This window comes from Scyliorhinus canicula, chromosome 7, assembly GCF_902713615.1.
Source record: "Scyliorhinus canicula chromosome 7, sScyCan1.1, whole genome shotgun sequence".
In the NCBI taxonomy this organism is placed as follows: Eukaryota; Metazoa; Chordata; class Chondrichthyes; order Carcharhiniformes; family Scyliorhinidae; genus Scyliorhinus; species Scyliorhinus canicula.
This window is the reverse complement of record NC_052152.1, coordinates 179,851,432-179,872,695: the sequence shown is the minus strand read 5'-3', so window position 1 is coordinate 179,872,695 and position 21,264 is coordinate 179,851,432. Positions and strand designations below refer to the sequence as shown.

The following is a 21,264-nucleotide window of genomic DNA, read 5'->3' as shown; positions in this document are numbered from 1 at the left end:
CGAATTCTTGATTCTTGAGAAGGTTAAGTTTGAACTGAGGGGTAGGATGGAGGGGTTCTACAATTCATGGGCATTATTCATCATGCGCTTTCAAGGACTGGATAACATCGAACATTAGTTAGGGAGGGTGGGCGGGAGGGTTGGGGGGAGGGGGGCGGGGTGTGTTGATGGTGATTCCTGATTCCTTTTAGTAATTTGTTTATGTGAACATGCGGGCTAATGTTTGGGGTTTGGTGGGAGGATGGGATCATTGTTATTGATATGGGGATTGATATATTTGTTACTGATTATTGTTTGTTGTTGGTGGGTGTAAATTTGGGAGAAAATGTGAAAAAGGAGAACAAAAAATATTTTTTAAAATGATATCAAATGCACAACATTGCTTTAGTTCTTGACCCCAGCTTTAACCGGGTATAGGGTGGAAGTGAAGGCTTAAGTGGGTCGGTGCAGATCCGATGGGCCGAATGGCCTTCTTCTGCACTGTATTTTCTATGTTCTATCTCCCTCTGAATTTGCTGTGCTCTGTTCTGTTATGTTCACCTAAGCACTGTCATCAATTCTGCTGCTAAATGTGGCACTTCCATCTATTGGTATTTCCTCCATTAATTTCTATGACACTGCAGTGGTAGGGGTTGAGCACCAGCTCTATGACAGTTATTCCTACCTCCCACTGGACCATCACCCAACCACTAAATATCAATCATACGTTTCCAAGACTGTCACTGACCTCAAAACATCTGTAGATTTTTCCTTTGTGGTCTTCAACCTTATAGTCTCCCAACCTTGAACAGCTCTTTTCTACTTCCTTCCCAAGATTCATAAACAGGACCGCTCTGGTCCTGTTGAACTTATTTCTTCCTCTATTTAGCTTATGTTTTCCCTATGTCCACTCTTTCTCCCCCCACCCCGCAGCATTCATGAATCTTCTGATGCCCTCTGAAACCCCTAACATGGGCGTCACAGTGGTACAGTGGTTAGAACTGCTGCCTCATAGTGCCAGGGACCTGGGTTCAATTCTGACCATGGGTGATTGTGTAGAGGTTGCACACGCTTTCTCCTCGTATCTGCGTGCTCTGTTTTCCTCCCACAGTCCAAAGATGTGCAGGTTAGGTGGATTGGCCGTGCTAAATTGCCCCTTAGTGTCCAAAAGCTGAGGTAAGGTTGCGGGTTAGGTGAGGTTGCGGGAATTGTGTGGAGGTGGGGACCTAGGTAAGGTGCTCTTTCAGAGGGTCAGTGCAGACTCGATTGGCCAAATGGCCTCCTACACTGTCGGGAATTCTAAGAAGTTTCCAGTTTCCTGATCCTTGTTGTCTCCTCACAATACGTATCTAATCTCTCTGCACATCATTTCCTACCAGGATGGTCTGAGGGCTGTACGTATTTTTCTTGAACAGAGGCCCAACCAGTCCCATCCACCACCACCTTCCTGCCTGGCAGAATGTGTTGTCACATTGATCAACTTCTCCTTTTGAGTTCACCACTTCCCCCAAAAGGTACAGGAACCTGCATGGAATATAGTGATTCCTGCCTTTTTGTGAGATATGTGGTCATTCATCATTCCAGTCCTCCTCTGGTCTCCTTTCACCTTTTCTGGGACTTCTCCTGGACTGCAAAATGTTATCAATTTTGCTTCCAATTTGCACCTTTTTCTTGCCTTCACATCGTCCAACTATGACTATTGGCTTTCTGTCCATGACTTTTCTGTATCAATTGCTGAGGATGGGCTGTCAACGAATATTCATTATAATCTCGCCAACTACACTTCCTCACACTTTACTTCCCTGTTCTATTCCATTCTCTAATTTTCTCCCGTTTTTGTCAAGTCAGTTGCAATGATGCAACCTTTCATACCAGCGCTTACGATGTGCCTTAATTCTATTCCATGCATATTGTTCTTATCTCTTTCCATGCTTCTCAGAATCTTGATCTTATTCCCAGTGCAGTTGCCTCCCAACCCTCCCCACCTCCCCACAGCTTCTGCATCCAACAGATCGTCCTCCTCCATTTCCTTCATCTCAAGCGTGATGCCACCACCAAGACACATCTTCCCCTCCCCTTTCAGCATTCCAAAGGGACCTTTCCCTCCATGACACTCTGGTCCACTTATCAAACACCCCAAAATCCTCCCCAATTCGAACAGCACCTTTGCATGCAAGCACTGCTGATGTAGCACCTGTCCTTTTGTCTCCTCCCTTCTCACCATGCAGGGCAAAGATACTCCTTTCAAGTGAAATAGTGATCTACCTATACTTCTTTCAAATTAGTACTGTACTCACTGCTCACAGTGCAGATTGCTCTGCATTAGGATAACCAACACAGATTGGTTGACTGCTTTGCAGAACATCTCCAATCAGTCGACAAGTGAGCTTCTTGTTGCCTCTGATTTCAATTCTCCACCTTGCTCCATTCTGATCTTCCTGTCTGTGATCGCCTGCAAAGTTCCAATGAAGCTCAATATTACTTCAAGGAATAGCATCTCATCTTTCAATTAGGTGTTTTATGCTTTCTAGACTTGACATTGAGTTCAGTGATTTCAGATTGTAACCTCTGTCTAATTTTGTTTCCTTTTTCTTTGCCGGTTTTGTTTTTTTCTCTCCCCTTTTTGGATACAGATGACAGCTGTTCATGGCTTTGCTCATCACACTTCCCCAGGACACATCTTTTGTTTCCTTATGTGACCCATTACCACTCTCTTTGGCTTTGCACATCAACTTTTTTGTGTTCAGTCCCACCTACGTTCCACCCTATCGCAGGCCTTCCCTTTTCTTCTTTACTCCCCCTTCCACTTTAAAATAAAACCTGTTTATCACAGTTCTGATGAAAGATCATCAATCTGTAACCTCTCTTGATAGTTGTTGTCTGACCTGCTGAACATTTTCTGCTTTTATTTCACCTTTTAATTCGCTCATTGTGCCGAATGCCTAATCATTCTCCTATTGTTTTCAGGAAACACTGAGTGGAGCTCATGTACTTTGCAATAGGGTTTGAGAAAATATTAAAAGGAGTGTATGTTAGGGCATGCTGTCATGCACTTCCTTTTAACCAGCTCAAGATTAACACGGAGGGAGCTTGAAAGCAGGCCATCTGTGTGCTCTTCTGTTACAGGACATAGCTTGTGTGAGAGACCAGAAGGGGAAAAAGTTCAAAGATAAACCTCATAAAAGGTGGGTGGTGGCAAGCTCCAGTTTGGTTTGAATTATCCACCAGCATTGACTTGCGTAAACAAGCTACAGAACACTGAGCTGCCCAATAACTCATGCAATCCTAATCATTTCAAGAATTCTTGTTATGTTAATGGAAATTCTATACCAAGCATTCGAGCAATTCCTAGTGAAAAGTGTTAAGTACAGTGCTTTAGTGGCAACCTGCCACACAGTCTGTGCAGGGTTTTTTTGGGCAATTTTGCTGTGTAGAATAACTGTTGGCTGCGAATGGATTCTTAATAAATTGGGATTGTGTTTGTGTGCACTTATATCGGCAAGGGACACAGGTTGCTTCTTACAAATAATGTTTTGAAGTCATCTGAGCATAGTAACAGGGCACATTCTTGGCAACCAATGCACAATGTGAAATTCAGTAGTATGGAGACAGGGTGAGGAAATTGAGGATGTCCTGGGCGGGTCCTCCCAGCCCTGGGCTGGGCCGGAGAATCCCCGTGAACGGGCCACGCCGCCCCGATGCTGGCACGTGATTCTCCGCAGAGTGGCGAATTGGCGCGGCGCAGGCCACGGGAGCGGTCCGCCGATTCTCGGGCCCGGATGGGCCGTAAGAAAAGAGCCGAGTCCCGCCAACGGCGTTATAACCTGCTCTGAGCCGGCGGGACCTCTGCATTAAAGGTGGCGGCCTGTGGGGGTGGGAGGCTCCGATGTGGCCTGGCCTGCGATCGGGGTCCTCCGATCGGCAGGCCGGCCTCTAGGGCCTCCTTTCCTACGTCCCGGCCCCTGTAGCCCTGCGCCATGTTGCGTCAGGGCCGGCGTGTTGAAAGAGGCTACTGCGCATGTGCGTGTTGGCACTGACGCAACTGCGCTTGCATGGATCCCGCGGCGCACAGTTCGCGCCAGGATTGGCAGCTGGAGCGACGCGAACCGCTCCAGTGCTGTGCTGGCCCCCTGTAGGGGCCAGAATTAGTCCTGGGAGTGGCCTGTTCAGGCCGCCGTAAAACGCGACGGCGTTTACGATGGCGTGGACACCCTGCCGCGTTATTGGAGAATCACGCCCCACGTGTCAGATCTTTCAGATAATGCTAAACAGGAATGGTATATTAGATTAGAACAGTACAGCACAGAACAGGCCCTTCGGCCCTCGATGTTGTGCCGAGCCATGATCACCCTACTCAAACCCACGTATCCACCCTATACCCGTAACCCAACAACCCCCCCCCCCCCCTTAACCTTACTTTTTAGGTCACTACGGGCAATTTAGCATGGCCAATCCACCTAACCCGCACATCTTTGGACTGTGGGAGGAAACCGGAGCACCCGGAGGAAACCCACGCACACACGGGGAGGACGTGCAGACTCCACACAGACAGTGACCCAGCCGGGAATCGAACCTGGGACCCTGGAGCTGTGAAGCATTTATGCTAACCACCATGCTACCGTGCTGCCCCATATAGTTAACTTATTTTTAAAAATTCTTTCTCCACTTTATTTTAATGTTCTATTGCATGCCCCAAAATGTAATATAATTTTAGCTGTTAAAATGTTTTAAATATAACTTTCCCTGTTTATTAAATTTTACTGAAGCCAGTGTGAAACCTCATAACATTGCTGGATGTGACACAAGTTTAGACTTTGTTGTAATGGCCCAGATCTTTCAGTTTTAGTCATCTTAGACAGCCTTATTGGGATCGAGGATGGTTTGCTTCCACTCAGAATTGCTGGGTACTGAAATAACTGAAGTCCAGTGCGTAATCTGCAGTTTCTGCTATATGTGTCCAGGTGGTGCTTGAAGAGTTGGACAGTTGAGGTGATCGGAGATTTGTGCGCTCTGACTCCTTAACTTTGCCTTTGCGTGCTCCTGCTGAAGTCCCTCGCTGTATTCAGTGCCTTCCTGAATAAACCTTTTTCATTTTGGTTGGTCATAGACGAGGGACTTCCCGGCTCAGTAGGGTGTTTGACCTTTTTACAGTTGTCCTCAAAGCATCCCTGAAATGGTTCAGCTGTCCTCATTGCCGCAACTGAGCTCCAAGTGGAATAGTTGCTTCAGGATTCTGGTATCACGCATATGAGTGACATGTTCCATCCAGCAGAGCTGGTTTTGGATGATTAGTGCCTGGATACTAGGCATATTGGCTTTGGAGAGGATAATGCTGTTTGAGCGTCTTCTCCCAGGCCAATATCCCCAGTATCAAGCCACTGGTCACGCTCGACCAACAGCAATGGGCAGGCCACATTGTCCGCATGCCCGACACCAGACTCCCCAAGCAATTGCTCTACTCTGACCTCCGCAATGACAGGTGATCACTAGGAGGACAGAGGCAACACTACAAGGACATGCTGAAAGCCTCCCTAAATAAATGCAACATCCCCATCGACACATGGAAATCACTTGCCGTAGAATGCACAAACTGGAGAAGAAGCATCCGGGAAGCGTCACAGGGTGGAGCACGCGGACGCCAAGCATAAACAGCAGAAAGAGCATATAATCCAGACAGGCCTACCCACCCATCCCATCAAACACCACATACCAAACCTGTGCCAGAGTCTTCGGATCGAGAATTGGACTATTCAGCACCGCAGAACCCACCTCCTCGGAGTGGAAGCAAGTCATCTTCAGACCTGAGGGACTGCCCAAAATAAGTTGTTTGATGCCTTTTGGGGGACCTCACAATGGTACTTCACTAGTGCCTAGACGTTCCTGCTTAGGATTGTCCACCTCCCTATACATGGATCACTACTGCCTGGTAAACCATGACCTTAGTCTCCGGTTTGAGATCATGGTCCTCAAATACTCCTTTCCATATATGGCTGAAGACTGAGCCAGCACTTTTCTGGCAATGGCAAATTCCTTCATCTTATGTTTTCCTTTGTTGAGCGGAAGCTCCCAAGGTGTAGAAAATGGTCCACATTTTCCGGGATCTCGCTGTGGAGCTAAATTGAGGTGTTGAGCTAAATGGAGGTGCTGGAAGAGAACCTTAGTTTAAATGTATAGTGGATGCCATTCAGCAGGTTATTGCCCATTTTAATATAATAAAGTAAGAACCAAAAAGTAGGATAGGGAGCTTATATTTTCTTTTTTCTTTTGCTTATATGTTTTCCACAAATTTCGGCGTAGAACATTTTGGCTTTGTGCAACCTTCAGCTTGGTGAGAGAAGAATCATGCATGAACTTTTGTGCAATGCATTGTCGCTATTCATTCAGCCAAATATTGTGCTTATTTTAGAGTGAGACATACTACTCTTGATTTTTCTTTCCTCCGCCTGATGTGATCCTTTTTGCTGTTGCCAGGTGTGTCCTCTCAGCACCTATTTCAAAAGCTGGGTAAATTACATTGTGGTTGACAGAATGGAGAGAAGACAGTCTTAGGATGCAAATTTATAAGCATGGTTGTGAGCTGAGCACCTTAATTGCAGCATTATCATCTTAGCAATGAAAAGATTTGATTTTTGCATATTTTAACTTTTAACTGTTATGAAAGTCATTGCCCTGGAAATGGGGTTTGTGATGTCCATTTATATACAGTCATTGTATTACCATAGCAACCCGGGCATAAATACCACTGAACTGAAAGGATGCATAATTTATATGAAGATTCTTGAATCTTTCTAACCTGTCTCTAGAGAGGCTGGCTCTCAGAACACTAATGTCTGTCATCACTTACATAGAAAAGGGAGCAATGGTGGCAATAAACAAACCAATTGAATCCTCCATGCTATAAGCTGTAAGATACCTTGAAGATTGGTTGAGTGATTGAAATTGCAGCAATTTCAAAATTACACTTTTTAAATGTTTATATTATATCCATTTCTTGATATGTCCCAGGTCATAAGACATCGGAGAGATATAAAAATCTGTAGCATGGTGCTATCTGTATGTTAATGTTACTCTTGAGAACATACTCCTTCAAGAAAGATTAAGCAATATTGCACAGGACGATTCTCTTTTAACCTCCTAATAATGAAATATTGAAGTACTGTTCAATGTGGTATGCAATATTTGAGAGAGAAGGAGGGGTTGTGAATGCCTACTAAGTTAATTAGGCCAGCAAGTTGTTTTGACGTAGTTTGGAAATAATCTTGCTGAAATACAGTAGAAAATATAAACCAATTGCAAGTAAATCGGTTTTCTCAAATGTTGAGGTCAAAGTGGCGAGTGTTTACAGACAAAGCTGTACTTAGAAAACATACAAATGTGCACAATTTTGTTTTCTCCCTCTTCATTCTGTGCCCATTTAGAATTTTTACGTAAATGCTCCATTCCTTTTGCTTTGAACACTTTAAAAAAAAAAAATCTTCAGCAAATTGATTTTTACTTTTAAAAATAGAAAACAAATGATTTTTGAATCTATTCATTTTCGACAGATTTAGTCTCATCAAGGCGAGTCCCTTTCGGAGAGACATTGTTCCACATTTATGTCGGCCAACGCTGGCACCTCCACATCACATTTATGGAGACACTGTTTCTCTCCAGTTTATAGAACCATTCTGTTCCTTACAACCTAAACAAAAGCACTGTTTCTAAAATCTCTACCAACTTTCTTCGGCATTTTAGTCTCTGGGCCCAATACTTCATAACCACCCTCCAATACCTCATAGAGGCACTCGGCTATCTTGATAAACAGCTTATGGCTGGTCCCAATGATGTGTTGCTCTAGAAACCAGAATGTTTATTGCTGGCAGGAATTTCTATGGGGTAGTGTGTGAATCCACACTCTCTCAATAGTTGACTTTTCACCCCATGACATAATAAGGATCCGTGTTTACCTAAACTGTGTACGTCCGGCTACTTCATTGCACGCTGACAACATTCGATGAAATGGAGCTGGGCTTAAACACCAGCTGTTGATAGTCATGAACAAATTTTCTCTTGCAGGATGAAAGTTCGGTGAGCAGCGATGATTTTGATATGAGTGACACCACATGGATTTCAGCTGACCAGTGTGTGAACTCTGATTTAAGCCCCAGTCAAGAAGAAAGAATGCACAGCCCGCATAATCTGCATAGTCAAGAATATGGTAAGTTCTCAGTTAAATGATGAAATCAATCAAGAAACTGGGATTGTTGCAATTTTTCTTTCTGGCCAATTAAAATGGAAACTATCTTTTGAATGTAATAACAAACAAATAACTCTAATTTATATAGCAATTTACAGCACATTCCAACAAAATACCTTGAATTTTAGTATTGTTGTAATGTAGGGAAATGCAGAAACCGATTCGTAAACAGCAACATTATTGAGTTGAAAGCCATCTGTTCTAATAATTTTGATTCAGGGAAAAATATTACCCAGTACACTGGGAGAACTCTGCTCTTATTAAGAGGGAACATGTGATCCCTGTTTAACATTTTATCCACATTGCAGCATATCTGCACTCCCTCACTACTGCGTTGAAATGTAGGTGTGGAATAGGTGCTCAAATCTTTGATACCCACAACCGTCTGACTTGGAGACAAGAGTCCTAGCCATAGCTAAAATCTAATAAAGTTTGTACAGTCTGATATTTTATTCCATTTCTTGTCTTTTACCTCTGCAACATGCCCAAGGTGTAGGCTTGTTTTCATTGCTGAATGATATTTTAAAATGAACTAACCATGCAAAGGAAAAATAGATCTGTATTTATACCATCTAATTATTTTGTAGCAACTTCTTAAAACACTCACATAATAAATTGTGTTTATGCTGAAACTGTGACCTGCCTGCAGCAATCCATTTAAATCCACATTGACGTGGCGGGACTGGAAGATCCCACCTTGGGAAGGGCCAGAAAATCCCGCCCATAGTTTCTGCACGTTCATATGTACATGTCTAAAAAAGGCAATATTCTTAGAAAGTAATAATTTTTTTGATGGATGTATAGGTATTTTCAAATTGAAATATGGTCACATAATGAAACAGAGTAAAATATGTGTTAAAAATGTCAGTCCGTTATTAGGATCTGTCTTTTTCTTTAGCGTTGTGCGTTTCATTTTAAAGTCTGGTTCATACCAGGTCTCAAGTAGGGTCATGAGTGGCCTCCCCTGCTTCCTGCCTTTTCTAATTACCGAGCCTCCATCTCGCCACCTCTCTAGCTTGCAGCTTACCTCGGCAACTCGCAGCTGCTCTTGCTGCTCATCCCGTGAGCCCTTACTCATAGATGAGCGGGAGGTTCACTGACAGGAGCAGTCGGTGTAAGAGAGAGATTTGGCGAATGCCAGGACTGTGAGCCAGATGGTGGGAAAGAGAGAGGCAACAAGCTTGAGCATCAAGGAGTTGGAGGGGCAATGAGCATTGGGTTGGGGAGCAGAAGAGCTGGCGAGCCAGGGAGGCAGTGAAAGAGTGTGGCAGTGAATGGAGGTAAGTTAGATACAGCATTTTTCTTCGATATTTGAACATTTCTTTACATTTCATTTACAAATAGAATAATTTACCAATGTAAAGTATTTCAACTTACAAGGTACAATATTTTTACTTTTTTCTGATGAGAACAGAACCTAATTACAACTTTTACATTGATTTTTGTCATAATGGGAAAACTAGATTTGCCTGTGTGTTTCATTTAAAGTTGCACAATTCAGAAAAGCAACAACAATGTTAAGTGAGGAATTGCTGTGGTCTTCTAAAGCCTCTTCAGGTAGTGTTCAAACCCAGACTTGCTGCTTGTCTAATGATTGACCATTTTCAGGATTGCACACCTGGTCCAGATTGGAATCAAGTGAACATTTCACAACATACTTGATAATCCACTATTTGAGAAAGACGGGTCAATGATACTTAGTGCCTTGTTTTTGATCGGCTACCTAGCTGACCTCATTTATGGAGCTATAGTTATTGTGCATTGTAATAGGGGCTGGTTTAGCTCAGTGGGCTAGACAGCTGGTTTGTGATGCAGAACAAGGCCAGCAGCGTGGGTTCAATTCCCGTACCAGCTGAGAATTCTGAATTCTCTTTCCATGTACCCAAACAGGCGCCGGAATGTGGCAACTTGGGGCTTTGCACAGTAACTTCATTGAAGTGTTAATGTAAGCCTACTTGTGACAATAAAGAGTATTTATTTATTTAATTAGTATTCCTCTTTGCACTAGATAACCTTGCAAACTGTGTTCTAATGGGAAGGATCCTTGTAGCTGGACAGGTAGTACGAAGTGTATCAGATCTCTTTATTGGTAAGCTGCATTGGTAAATGCCAGTAATACTCCTATATGTACTTGGCTTTCCTGAGCTGTTGTTCTTGTTAACTTGCTCCTAGCTCTGTGGATAGCCAATTGTTGAGCTTACAAGAACATGTGCCTTCCATTTTAGGCAAATGGAAATTACAACTGCGAAGTTTTTTTCTGGTTGCGTGTTTTCATGCCTCATGGTTAGCACCATTGCTTCACAGCGCCAGAGACCTGGGTTCGATTCCCAGTTTGGGTCACTGTCTGTGTGGGGTCTGCACGTTCTTCCCGTGTCTGCGTGGGTTTCCTCCGGGTGCTCCGGTTTCCTCTCGCAAGCCCTGGAAGACATGCTTGTTCGGCGAATTAGACATTCTGAATTCTCCCTCTGTGTACCCGAACAGGCGCCATAGTGTGGCGACTGGGGGATTTTCACAGTAACTTCATTGGATTGTTAATGTAAGCCTACTTGTGACACTAATAAAGATTATTATTATTGACAGCAAATTCACTGCGCTGAGGTCCCAGTTTCGATCCCAGCTCTTGGTCACTGTCCGTATGGTGTTTGCATGTTTTCGCCCCCACAACCCAAAGATGTGCTGAGTAGGTAGATTAACCATGCAAAATTGCCCCTTAATTAGAAAAAATGAATTGGGTACTCTGATTTAAAAACAAAAGCTTGAATTATTGACAGCAAATTTAAAATCTATCCTAATGAAAGGTAGCTTTCTTTTCCCATTTCAGAATCTTATTAATATCAAAGTTCATGAATACCATAGTCACTGGCATGTTGCATTTACACATTAGTATCAATTTTTTAATAGTGAGATTTTAACATGGTTGTGACTAGGAAGCTAGCCACCTTCATTTATTTTTATAAAACTATATATATTTTAAACATAATTAGGTTTTAATTTTTTTATAAGTAATAAAACAAAAACATTTTCAATGCAAAACAAGTACAGTACAGAGGAAAGATATTTGCTAATATAGGAACAAACAAGACAGAATGACTTGGAATAACAGACTTTGCAAACTATTGCCTCCACCTTTAATACTGGACCAATCAGAACCAATTAGGGGAGAAAAGAGAGACCGGCCCACTGATTGGTGGGCCCCGATTGCGGGCCACGCTGCATCGGAGGCCCCCCCCCCCCCCCCCCCCCCCCCCCCCCAAACAGGCCGCCACCCGACCCTTGCACGCAGAGTTCCCGCCGGCTGTGAGCAGGTGTGGATGGCGCCGGCGGGACTCAGTGTTTTAACTGCGGCCACTCGGCCCATCCTGGCCCGAGAATCGGCGGACCGGCCGCGTAGAGCGGCCTGCGACCAGCACAGCGGCAACACGCTTTGCGGAGAATCGCGTGCCAGCATCAGGGCGGCGTGGCCCGGTCGCGGGGATTGTCCGGCCTGGCCCCGGGCTGAGAGAATCCGCCCATGGAATTCCATAGAAATACATTCCATGACTAATTTATGCCAATTTTGAATTGAACCCAGGGGCAGAGGATATTTTTACAAACTGAAAAATAGGATGTTGGTACAACCTTTTTTCATTAACATCAGTAATTCTCCCACCTGGGATTCCCAGAATTAGGAACAGAGGATTAAGCTCTGAGGCTCTGTCAAATATCCTCTCAAGCTCCCTAACTACACCAGACCAATAGGATTGAATCTTAACACAGATCCATATAATGACCCTCCACTATCAGGCACTTTAGGCACATCAGAGATATAACAGAATCAAACCTGTGTCTCAGACTAGGCATGATATGTAAATGCTGCAGTATCTTTAATTGAGTCTCCTCATTCTATTATAAACAGATCTTATTGGCATAATCCTAAATACTATCCCATGTCTCCTCATCAATATTAGTTGCCAAGTCTTTTTCCTAAGACTGCAAGATACCCAATGTACTTGCACAGGATCTAGAACATAAGGTATCATAGAACCTGCTGATCACTTGTCTGCAGATATCAGGATTGTTTCCACCGGGGGAAATAGAGGATCTAAGATGCAGAATTGTCTTACTCAGGATAAAGTTTCTGAGTTTTACTCAAAAATGGAGTGTCTTGGGATGTCAGATTGCTGGCATAGCTGCTCAAAGGATGACACGGAAGCATCACGGAACATATCTTCCAGCCTACAAATGCCTCGTCTCACCAAGTGTTGAATCCATGGTCCATAAGACCTGATGGAAAGTCCGTCCGGGTTGCCCTGGATGTTGAAAGAGCAGTAATCAGTTTAGATACCCCTCTCGTTGGAGGACCCTCGTCCATGCTCTAAGAGTATTAGCAATAATAGGATTTGCATATCTAGCAGAACCTGTACTATTGTCCCCATGAAATAACAAGACTTAAAAAGCATAAACCGACTGGTCTGCTTCAAAATCGAGCGAAATAGAGAGGCAGGGTCCTTCCTCCATCCGTTATAAATCTAAGGCAAGTGACCAGTTGATGTAGCCTATTACTTGGGACACCCAATCCCCCTTGGAACCTGGGAGTTGTAGTTGGTGAACTTTAGACAAGGTTTCTTCTTATTCTTGTTTTTAGAAAATATTTTATTGAGGCATTACATTTTAAATAACAGAGAAATCCAACACACACAAAAACTGTTTCTTCTTATTCTTGATAAACAAACTGATCATCCCATTAATCTCCTTTTAGACTCCAGCTGACAACAAGATTGGCAATATCTGCAAGCGTGATAGCAATCTAGGTCACACAGTCCAAAGATGTGCAGGCTAAGCTAAATTGTCCCTTAGTGTCCAAAAGGCTAGGTGGGGTTACTAGGTAACCGGGATAGGGTGGAGGCATGGGCTTAAGTAGGGTGCCCTTTCCAAGGGCTGGTGTAGACTCGATGGGCCAAATGGCTTCCTGCTGCATTGTAAATTCTATGATTCATTTTAATCAAGGCAATCCTGCCCAGCCATATGACTGGCAAGGAAGACCAATGGGCTAAATCCCATCAAATAGAAGCAATCAACTGAGGAACGTTAACCACATACAACTGCTTAGAAGAAGGGTAATTGTAACACCCAGGTACTCAAACCTCAACGGGTACCACCTAAAAGGGAAATCGGCAAGGTAGGGGGAGGTTTGCCCCACAACTCTCCCACTGGCATAGCCTCCGATTTTGTAAAATTAATCTTGTAACCAGAGAAGGCACTAAACCTATCCACCACAGCAATAATAGTGGGAACTGAGTCATCCGGCTTTGACACAAACAGCAGCACGTCATCCGCATAAAGTGTTATCTTATGCTGCCTCGTCTCACAACCCAGACACGATATCAAGGGGTCCCTCCCACTTGCCTCCCAAACAACTTTGGCCAATGCAAACAAAACAGGGGACATCCCTCTCTGCAAGCCAGTTATTGGACCTAAAACCATTTATGAGTACTGCCGCCAAGGGTCTATGATACAGCATCTGAAACCATTGGATATATTCCTCACCCAAGCCAAATCTCCACAGTGTGTACACCAGATAATCCCACTCCATCCGAACAAAGGTTTTCTTCGCACCCAAGGAGAGTCTGGTGCCCACTTCTGGAAAACCTGGATCACATTCACTAAACTTCTAATGTTGCTCCTGGAAAACGTATACCTACCTCCCTCATCCTTAATACAATTCTCCATTTTGAAGGGGACGTTCTTGTTGACCAAAACTGCCACACTCCTGTTGCTCATCAAGAAGATAGCAAAAAAGGAACCCTGCTCCACCCAATCCTACGATAACTTTTAGTGCTCCTTGTCATCAAAGTGAGTCTCTTGTATTAAGGCTGTGTTCACTTTCTCCTTCTTAAGAAAATAAAGAATCTTTATCCTTTTGATAGGAAGATGAATTCCTCATATGTTCCAAGAGTAAAGTTTAAAATTAGTTACCGCCATTGAGTAAACTACCAGAAAAAAAATTGGATAGGATTTTCACGCCACAGTCAGGCGTGCGCCATAACACCACCCCAACTCGAGCAAAACCAGAGGCATGTCCTTCTGGAGAAAGGACCCGGCTGTACCTAAGCAGAATATCATCAATAATATAGAAACCCCAACTAACAAAAAAGCAAACAAATGACTGGCCACAATAGTTTAAGGGGAACATTCCTCAACAATAAGAAGTCTTACAACACCAGATTAAAATCCAACAGTTTTGTTTCAAACACGAGCTTTCGGAGCACTGCTCCTTCCTCAGGTGAATGGAGAGGTATGTTCCAGAAACATTTATATAGACAAAGTCAGAGATGCCAGACAATGCTTGGAATGCAAGCATTTGCGGGTAATCAAATCATTACAGATCCAGAGATAGGGGGTAATCCCAGGTTAAATAGGTGTGATTACCCCCTATCTCTGGATCTGTAATGATTTGATTACCCGCACATGCTCGCACTGGGATTACCCCCTATCTCTGCAGTGCTCCGATAGCTCGTGTTTGAAACAAACCTACCATTAGAATAATAAAAGTCTGTGGAATGCTCAAGGATAAGAAAAGACATTTATTGTAGCGCACAAATGTTACCACTTCCAATTCACATGATGTATTATAATAAAATAAGACAGGGAGCAAGTCTTTTCGAGATATTGGGGTACGAGGGGGTGCTGTGGGTCTTTCTTTTTGTACTAGTTCTGTTTGGGGCAGGGGGTGTTTTTTTAATGTATAAAATGTTAAAAGCTTAATAGAAATATTGCAAAAAGAAATGATAGGGAACAAGCCCCCACCCCCAATAGAGCCAGGTCCCACTGCGTCCCGCCATCTCCACGACTCTGGCAATCTTTAAAATTGTGAAAGTGAATAATTATAGCTCTGAGATGCTGGTAGTCCTTTGACCTCAAAGGATACAGTGCACCCTTTGTAATTTGAATCGTCCAGCCTGAGAGAGCCTGGCAGGCAGTTCTCAAAGAACTTAACAGGAGCCTTACCCTCCACTCCTTCTGACAGACCAACAACCCGGATATTCTTTCTCTGGCTTCAGTTCTCCAAATCTTCTAAGGATTTCTGACATGCCACATAGCTGGCAATTTAGCGTGGCCAGTCTACCTATCCTGCACATCTTTGGGTTGTGGGGGTGAGAACCACGCAGACACTGGGTGAATGTGTAAACTCCACACTGTCACTCGTACATTTCTTTTTTAAAATAAATTTAGAGTACTCAATTCATTTTTTTCCAATTAAGAGGCAATTTTAGCATGGCCAGTCCACCTAGCTGAACATCTTTGGGTTGTGGGGGCGAAACCCACGCAAACACGGGGAGAATGTGCAAACTCCACGCCGTGACCCAGAGCCGGGATTGAACTTCAGGCCTCGACGCCGTGAAGCAACAATACCACCACTGCGCCACCGTGTTGCCCCAGTCATACATTTCTAATACATTTTTAATTGTGGGCTAGTTGAAAAAATTCAAAGTATTTCCTACTTTTTAAAATTTCTAGCACAGTGTTAGCATTGTTTCTTCACAGCTCCAGGGTCCCAGGTTTGATTCATGGCTTGTCTGTGTGGAGTCTGCACGTCTCCCTGTGCCTGTGTGGGTTTTCTCCGGGTGCTCCGGTTTCCTCCCGCAAGTCCCGAAAGACTTGCTGTTAGGTGAATTGGACATTCTGAATTCTCCCTCCGTGTACCCGAACAGGCGCCAGAGTGTGGCGACTAGGGGATTTTCACAGTAATTTCATTGCAGTGTTAATGTAAGCCTACTTGTGACAACAACAAATAAAATTATTATTATTATATTTTGCCATATTGTAGGTATAATTAAAGTTGTGTAGTACTGGTAGAAATCATGTAAGAGTATTAAATATTGGCAAAATGTACCACAATTAGTTGTGCTTTTTATATCACATCAGAAATATTCACATTTCTTGGCAATGACAATTAAAATCTAATACAAGTGAACCAGATTGTCCATCTATTACCTATTACGTTAAGTGCCAAGGCATCAATATTTGGGTCTTGTAGCATTGCTAATAGGTAGTTCGAGGCATAGCATGTGGTTTCAGATGTTTTCCACAGTCTCCGTGTAAGTTAAACATGACAGCAGTTCATCCATCGTTGTTCATCCATCATTGTACCAGTACATTAATGTCATACAATTAATTACTTGTCTGACATAAAGTTAAAATATTGTTGGCCCACTGAAATTGAAAATAAAGCTCTTTGTAATACTATTTACCTACAGCTATACGACACTTACTCAAAATGTGAGAAACTCTCTTTGACCTTCCCCTGATTGACTCTGTTTTCTATACCTTTTTGGGCAGGACGTTTCAGATCATAACATTTCCCTGAGTAAAAAAGAAACTCCTTGCTTCAACTTTGGTTCTTTTGCCAATTATCTTAAATCTGTGTTGTTCAGTTGCTGACCCTTCTGCTATTGGATACAGTTTCTCCTTATTTACTCTGTCAAAACCCTTCCAGGATCTGAACACTTTTTTGAAGTCTTCTCTTAACGTTTTCTGCTGTAAGGAAAATAAACTCAGTTCCTCCAGTCTCTCTGTTTAACGGAAACCTGCCTTCTTGGTACCATTCTAGTAAATCTCCTTGATACTTTCTCTGAGGACTTGACCACATTCCTAAATGTGGTGCTCAGAAATAGACATGGTAGGGCAGCACGGTGCCGCAGTGATTAGCAATGCTGCCTCATGGCGCCAATGTCCCAGGTTCGATCCCGGCTCTGGGTCACTGTCCATGTGGAGTTTGCCCATTCTCCCCGTGTTTGCGTGGGTTTCGCCCCCACAACCCAAAGATGTGCAGGGTAGGTGGATTGAACACGTTACATTGCCCTTAATTTAAAAAAAAAATGGATATGGTACTGGGGGCTCAATTGGTTTTGTAGTCTATGAGAAGAGTTTTAACTGCTGAGAGGAGTAGATTCTAGTGTATGCAGGAAGTTAAATCCATTAAAAGTGATACTGATTCAGGAACCTGACGTCATCATACCCACTTACAGGATTCATCCAGGTGGGCTTTCAGGTAAACTGTCTTGTAAGTGTTGGACCTGTCATTGTCATATGCAAATAGATCATTAACTGCAGATGTAACAAACCGTTCTGGCCAGTATCCGTTTTCCAGGGTCAACCTGGCAAATGCACAGAGACAGGCTGAGAAGGCTTTGAACAGTGAAACTCAAGAGCTTTAGCCATGCCTAGGTGTGAGGCTGATGTCAACAGCACTTCTAAGCATGTGCTTTCATTGCTTGGCAAATGATTGCCAACTTCTTTGTAGTCCGTTTACCTGTTACTTTACTCACCTTCAGCTGCATTTCCTGCTGTCAGCCTGAAGTGCAGCATGGGGGCAGGTTATGCAATTCTACCTTCAACCTCTGATAAGGAACGAGGGGGAGCAGCAACATTGATACTGTAGCACTATAGGAGCAGCTGCCTTTGTCTCAATCACATGCCACAGCTCAAAGAAGATGGCCCAGAGATCAAACTCCACGCAGATGAAACCCGAACACGGGGTCTACAGGCAGAGGGAGGATCAACTTTTCTCAACATATGTGAGCACCAGTGCTCCAGGAGGCTCAGGCTTTCACAGCAGCTAATTGCTGATGTTGCAGCCTTTTTGAAAAAGACCTCTTTCCCATTTGGACCAAATGGACACACATTGCCAGCATTCTTCTTGGTGGCTGTCACTAGAGGGCTATCCTACCCAATCTCCAATCCATCCCTTCCACTCCACGGGTCGATTTAACTAAATGGGAACCAAATACCATAGTGAGTGCTTTTAGCCGCGTGTTTCCTGCACTCACAGCACCGACAAACACCCCGCTATTTAATGCATACCTGGTTAGATAGGGGGCCTCAGCAGGAATGCATCGCCAAGGCCGCACATTACCCTGTTTTCTGCATTGAGAAGCTCTGTTCGCCGGAACTCCTTGGTGTAGTGAGAGATCAGGATGCCATTTTTAAATGGCGTTATGATCTCTGGAGCCACAGGGCACCCCCAACCCTCTTGCCACCGTGTGAAAAATGTGAGCTTGGCACCATGGCAGTGCCAGGCTGGCCATGCCTGGATGGCGCCAGCAGTACGAGGGTACCACCCTGCACAGAGGGCAAGCACCTGGGGGGGGGCTCTGATCCCCTGGAAGATCCCCACTGTTGTCATTCCGTCTGGTCCCTGTTTGTGGAGAGAAGAACTGAACGGTGCTTGCCCGAGATCCCCGATACAAAGGGGATAGATCCCCGTGCCTCGGGAAACTGCACATTCATTTGAAACTAACTATCTTGCTCTAATATGCAGATTTGCCAAAAAATGATCTGGCCACAATGGGCAGGATCTACATCGCAACGTCTCGCGAGATTGTATTAGATCTCACGAGGCCTTCTGAGTCGGGTAGATCTCGGGAGTGGGGTCTCCCGGCTTCTATTGGTCATGATGTGCCATGGTGCACTGCATTCAGGCACAACGTGGCCATTCGATCACGCCTCAAGTCTCTACCTCTCCCCAAGATTGTGGTCTGTCTCCTCTTGTGGGGTGAAAAAGCAGAGAGTTGAATGTTAGCAATTCCTTGTGTGGAGCGGGGGATCGAGATTTATGGAAGATACCTATGAGGCATGGTGCGTGGGCTGACAACAGGATGAGGGTGAGTGTGAATTTTGGCTGTCAAGATGGGGATGTGAGGGGTTTCCTGGACAGGAATGAGTGTAATAGCAAGAATTGTTTACTGGAGGAGTGCTGTGCAGGAGAATTCTGGAAAGGTCAGAGTGTGGGTCTTGGCATCTGATGGTGTTTTGCCCCCAATCCTTTTGCTGCACCATTACTAGACTAGAGGGAACACACGCCTGCTACTGACTTCCTTGGCCTTTTCCATGCAGACCAGCTTGGTTTGAGAAGTTGGCCTCTTGCAAATGATCATCTAAATGGGGACGGCATGTGGCGCAGTGGTTGGCACTGGGACAGTGGCACTGAGGACCCCGTTTCGAATCCCAGCCCTGGGTCAATGTCCGTGTGGAGTTTGCACATTCTCCTCATGTCTGCGTGGGTTTCACGCACAACCCAAAGATGTGCAATTAGGTGGATTGGCCAAGTTAAAGTGCTCCTTGATTGTAAATAAATAAGTAAATAATAGGGTATTCTAAATTTAAAAAAAAAAATCCCCTAAATGCTGTTCCACAGATCCTGCAGTAGGACCGCTGAGTAAGAATCAGAGACCCGAGAGGCATCCTTCCCGACATGAATGTATTCTCTGTTAACTTTTCAGGTGGCAAGGCATTTGAAAATCCTCTCCAAGGGTCTTGTGCTTGTTTAACAACCTTGTCAATTTGTTCTGTCCCTGTCAAAGATGTGTGTTTAGCCATTCATATCTTTCTGATTCTGCAGGCCTTTAAAATTGTATTATTTAACTCATATTTTCTCTCCTCCTCAATCTTCATCCAATATATCACCACACTTTGCCAAGTTAAATTTCATCTGCCATATGTCTGCTTATTGCATCAATCGGTATATATCCTCCATAAATCTGTTACTATCCTCCTTACATTTAATTTAATTTCAGAAACTTTGACACTGAAACTTTGAAATTATGCCTATATACCTGAGTCCAACTTCATAATGCTGGATATATCGAACATAACAGTGGTCCCAATTCCAAAGTCTGGGGGAAGCCACCTTATGTTGAAAAACAATGTTCATGCTTTCCTCCCTTTCATTTCTCAAAATTTAAAAACATTTTTAAAAAATTTAGTGTACGCAATTCATTTTTTCCAATTAAGGTGCAATATAGCATGGCCAATTCACCTACCCTGCACATCTTTGGGTTGTGGGGGCGATACCCACTCAAACACGGGGAGAATGTATAAACTCCACAAGGACAGTGACCCAGAGCCGGAATCGAACCTGGGACCTCAGCGCCGTGAGGCAGCAGTTTCCTCCCTTTCATACCACAGTACTACTACCCTTTTAAATTCATATACTTTAATTTTGCTGACAAGCCTATTATATGGAGCTTAATCAAATGCTCTTGAAAGTTCATACACTCATCAACTGATGGGAATCAAGTGTTGATCATTAACCAGCTGATCACCTCCATGTTGTGGTACCGGCTGGTCGCTTTGACCCCCACCCTGGAGTTTGTCACAAAAATCCAGAAGGCGGTCATCAACGTCTTCTGGGCCAAAAGGCTGCACTGGGTCTCTGCTGAGGTTCTGAGTGTCCCGCTTAGGGAAGGTGGTCAGACGTTGGTGTGTCTCCCCACACATATAGCAACGTTTCGCCTTCAGATCCTGCAACGATACCTTTATGTTGAGTCTCTTCTAGATAGTGTGCCCTGGCAACATAGTTCTTCTGCTAGTTTCATGGCCTGAATTATGACATGCAGCTCCTGTCTATAGACCTGAGGCGTCTTCATAACTCTTCATAACAGGCATTTCCCAACTTTTACCAAAACCTGATCAAAGTCAGCAGCGCGATGGCATTGTGCCCCAGTTCCCCCTTGTCAGGAATAGTGGCTGTTGTCAGGGAGCCGCTGCTCAGGAATCCACACCTTCACCACTATAACTTTAGGTGGCTGGCAGAGAGGAGGGCTGTAGCTGCTTGGGTGACCAGCATCGGGACATGCTGGGTGGTGGAGGAGTGAGCTGGATGACCCCTTTTGAACTGGCGCTTCACGTATCAGTAGGCATCTAACTTGAGGCTGATGCCATCCAACACCTTAAAAAGTGATGCTTGACCCCGTTGGCACGAGGTCTCAAGTGCGATGGACTTCTGTCCAAGCATACCCTTGCACTGATGGAATTTCACGTTGGCCCCACCTTCTCTTGGTTGCCGGCATCCCACAATTGGGCAGCAAGATGGCACTGCTACCTCACAGCACCAGGGACCCTAGTTCGATTCCGACCTCAGGTGACTGTGTGGAATTTGCACCTTCTTCCCATGTCTGCGTGAGTTTTCTCTGGGTCCTCCTGCAGTCCAAAGCTGTGCAAGTTACGTAGATTGGATATGCTAAACTGTCCTTCGGTGGGGTTACATGGATAGGAAGGGGGATAGGGCC

At 44.2% G+C, this 21,264-nt stretch overlaps 1 protein-coding gene across 5 annotated transcripts in view; it reads left to right on the top strand.

Annotated features, from left to right (window-relative positions):
* LOC119969595 (nucleolar protein 4-like) overlaps positions 1-21,264 on the top strand; it is a 430,219-nt gene that overhangs the window by 136,500 nt on the left and 272,455 nt on the right. For all 5 annotated transcript variants that reach the window (XM_038803408.1, XM_038803407.1, XM_038803409.1 and 2 more), the window contains exon 5: positions 8,035-8,176. In XM_038803408.1, coding sequence (XP_038659336.1) covers positions 8,035-8,176 — 142 coding nt within the window. The remainder of the gene's footprint in view (positions 1-8,034; positions 8,177-21,264) is intronic.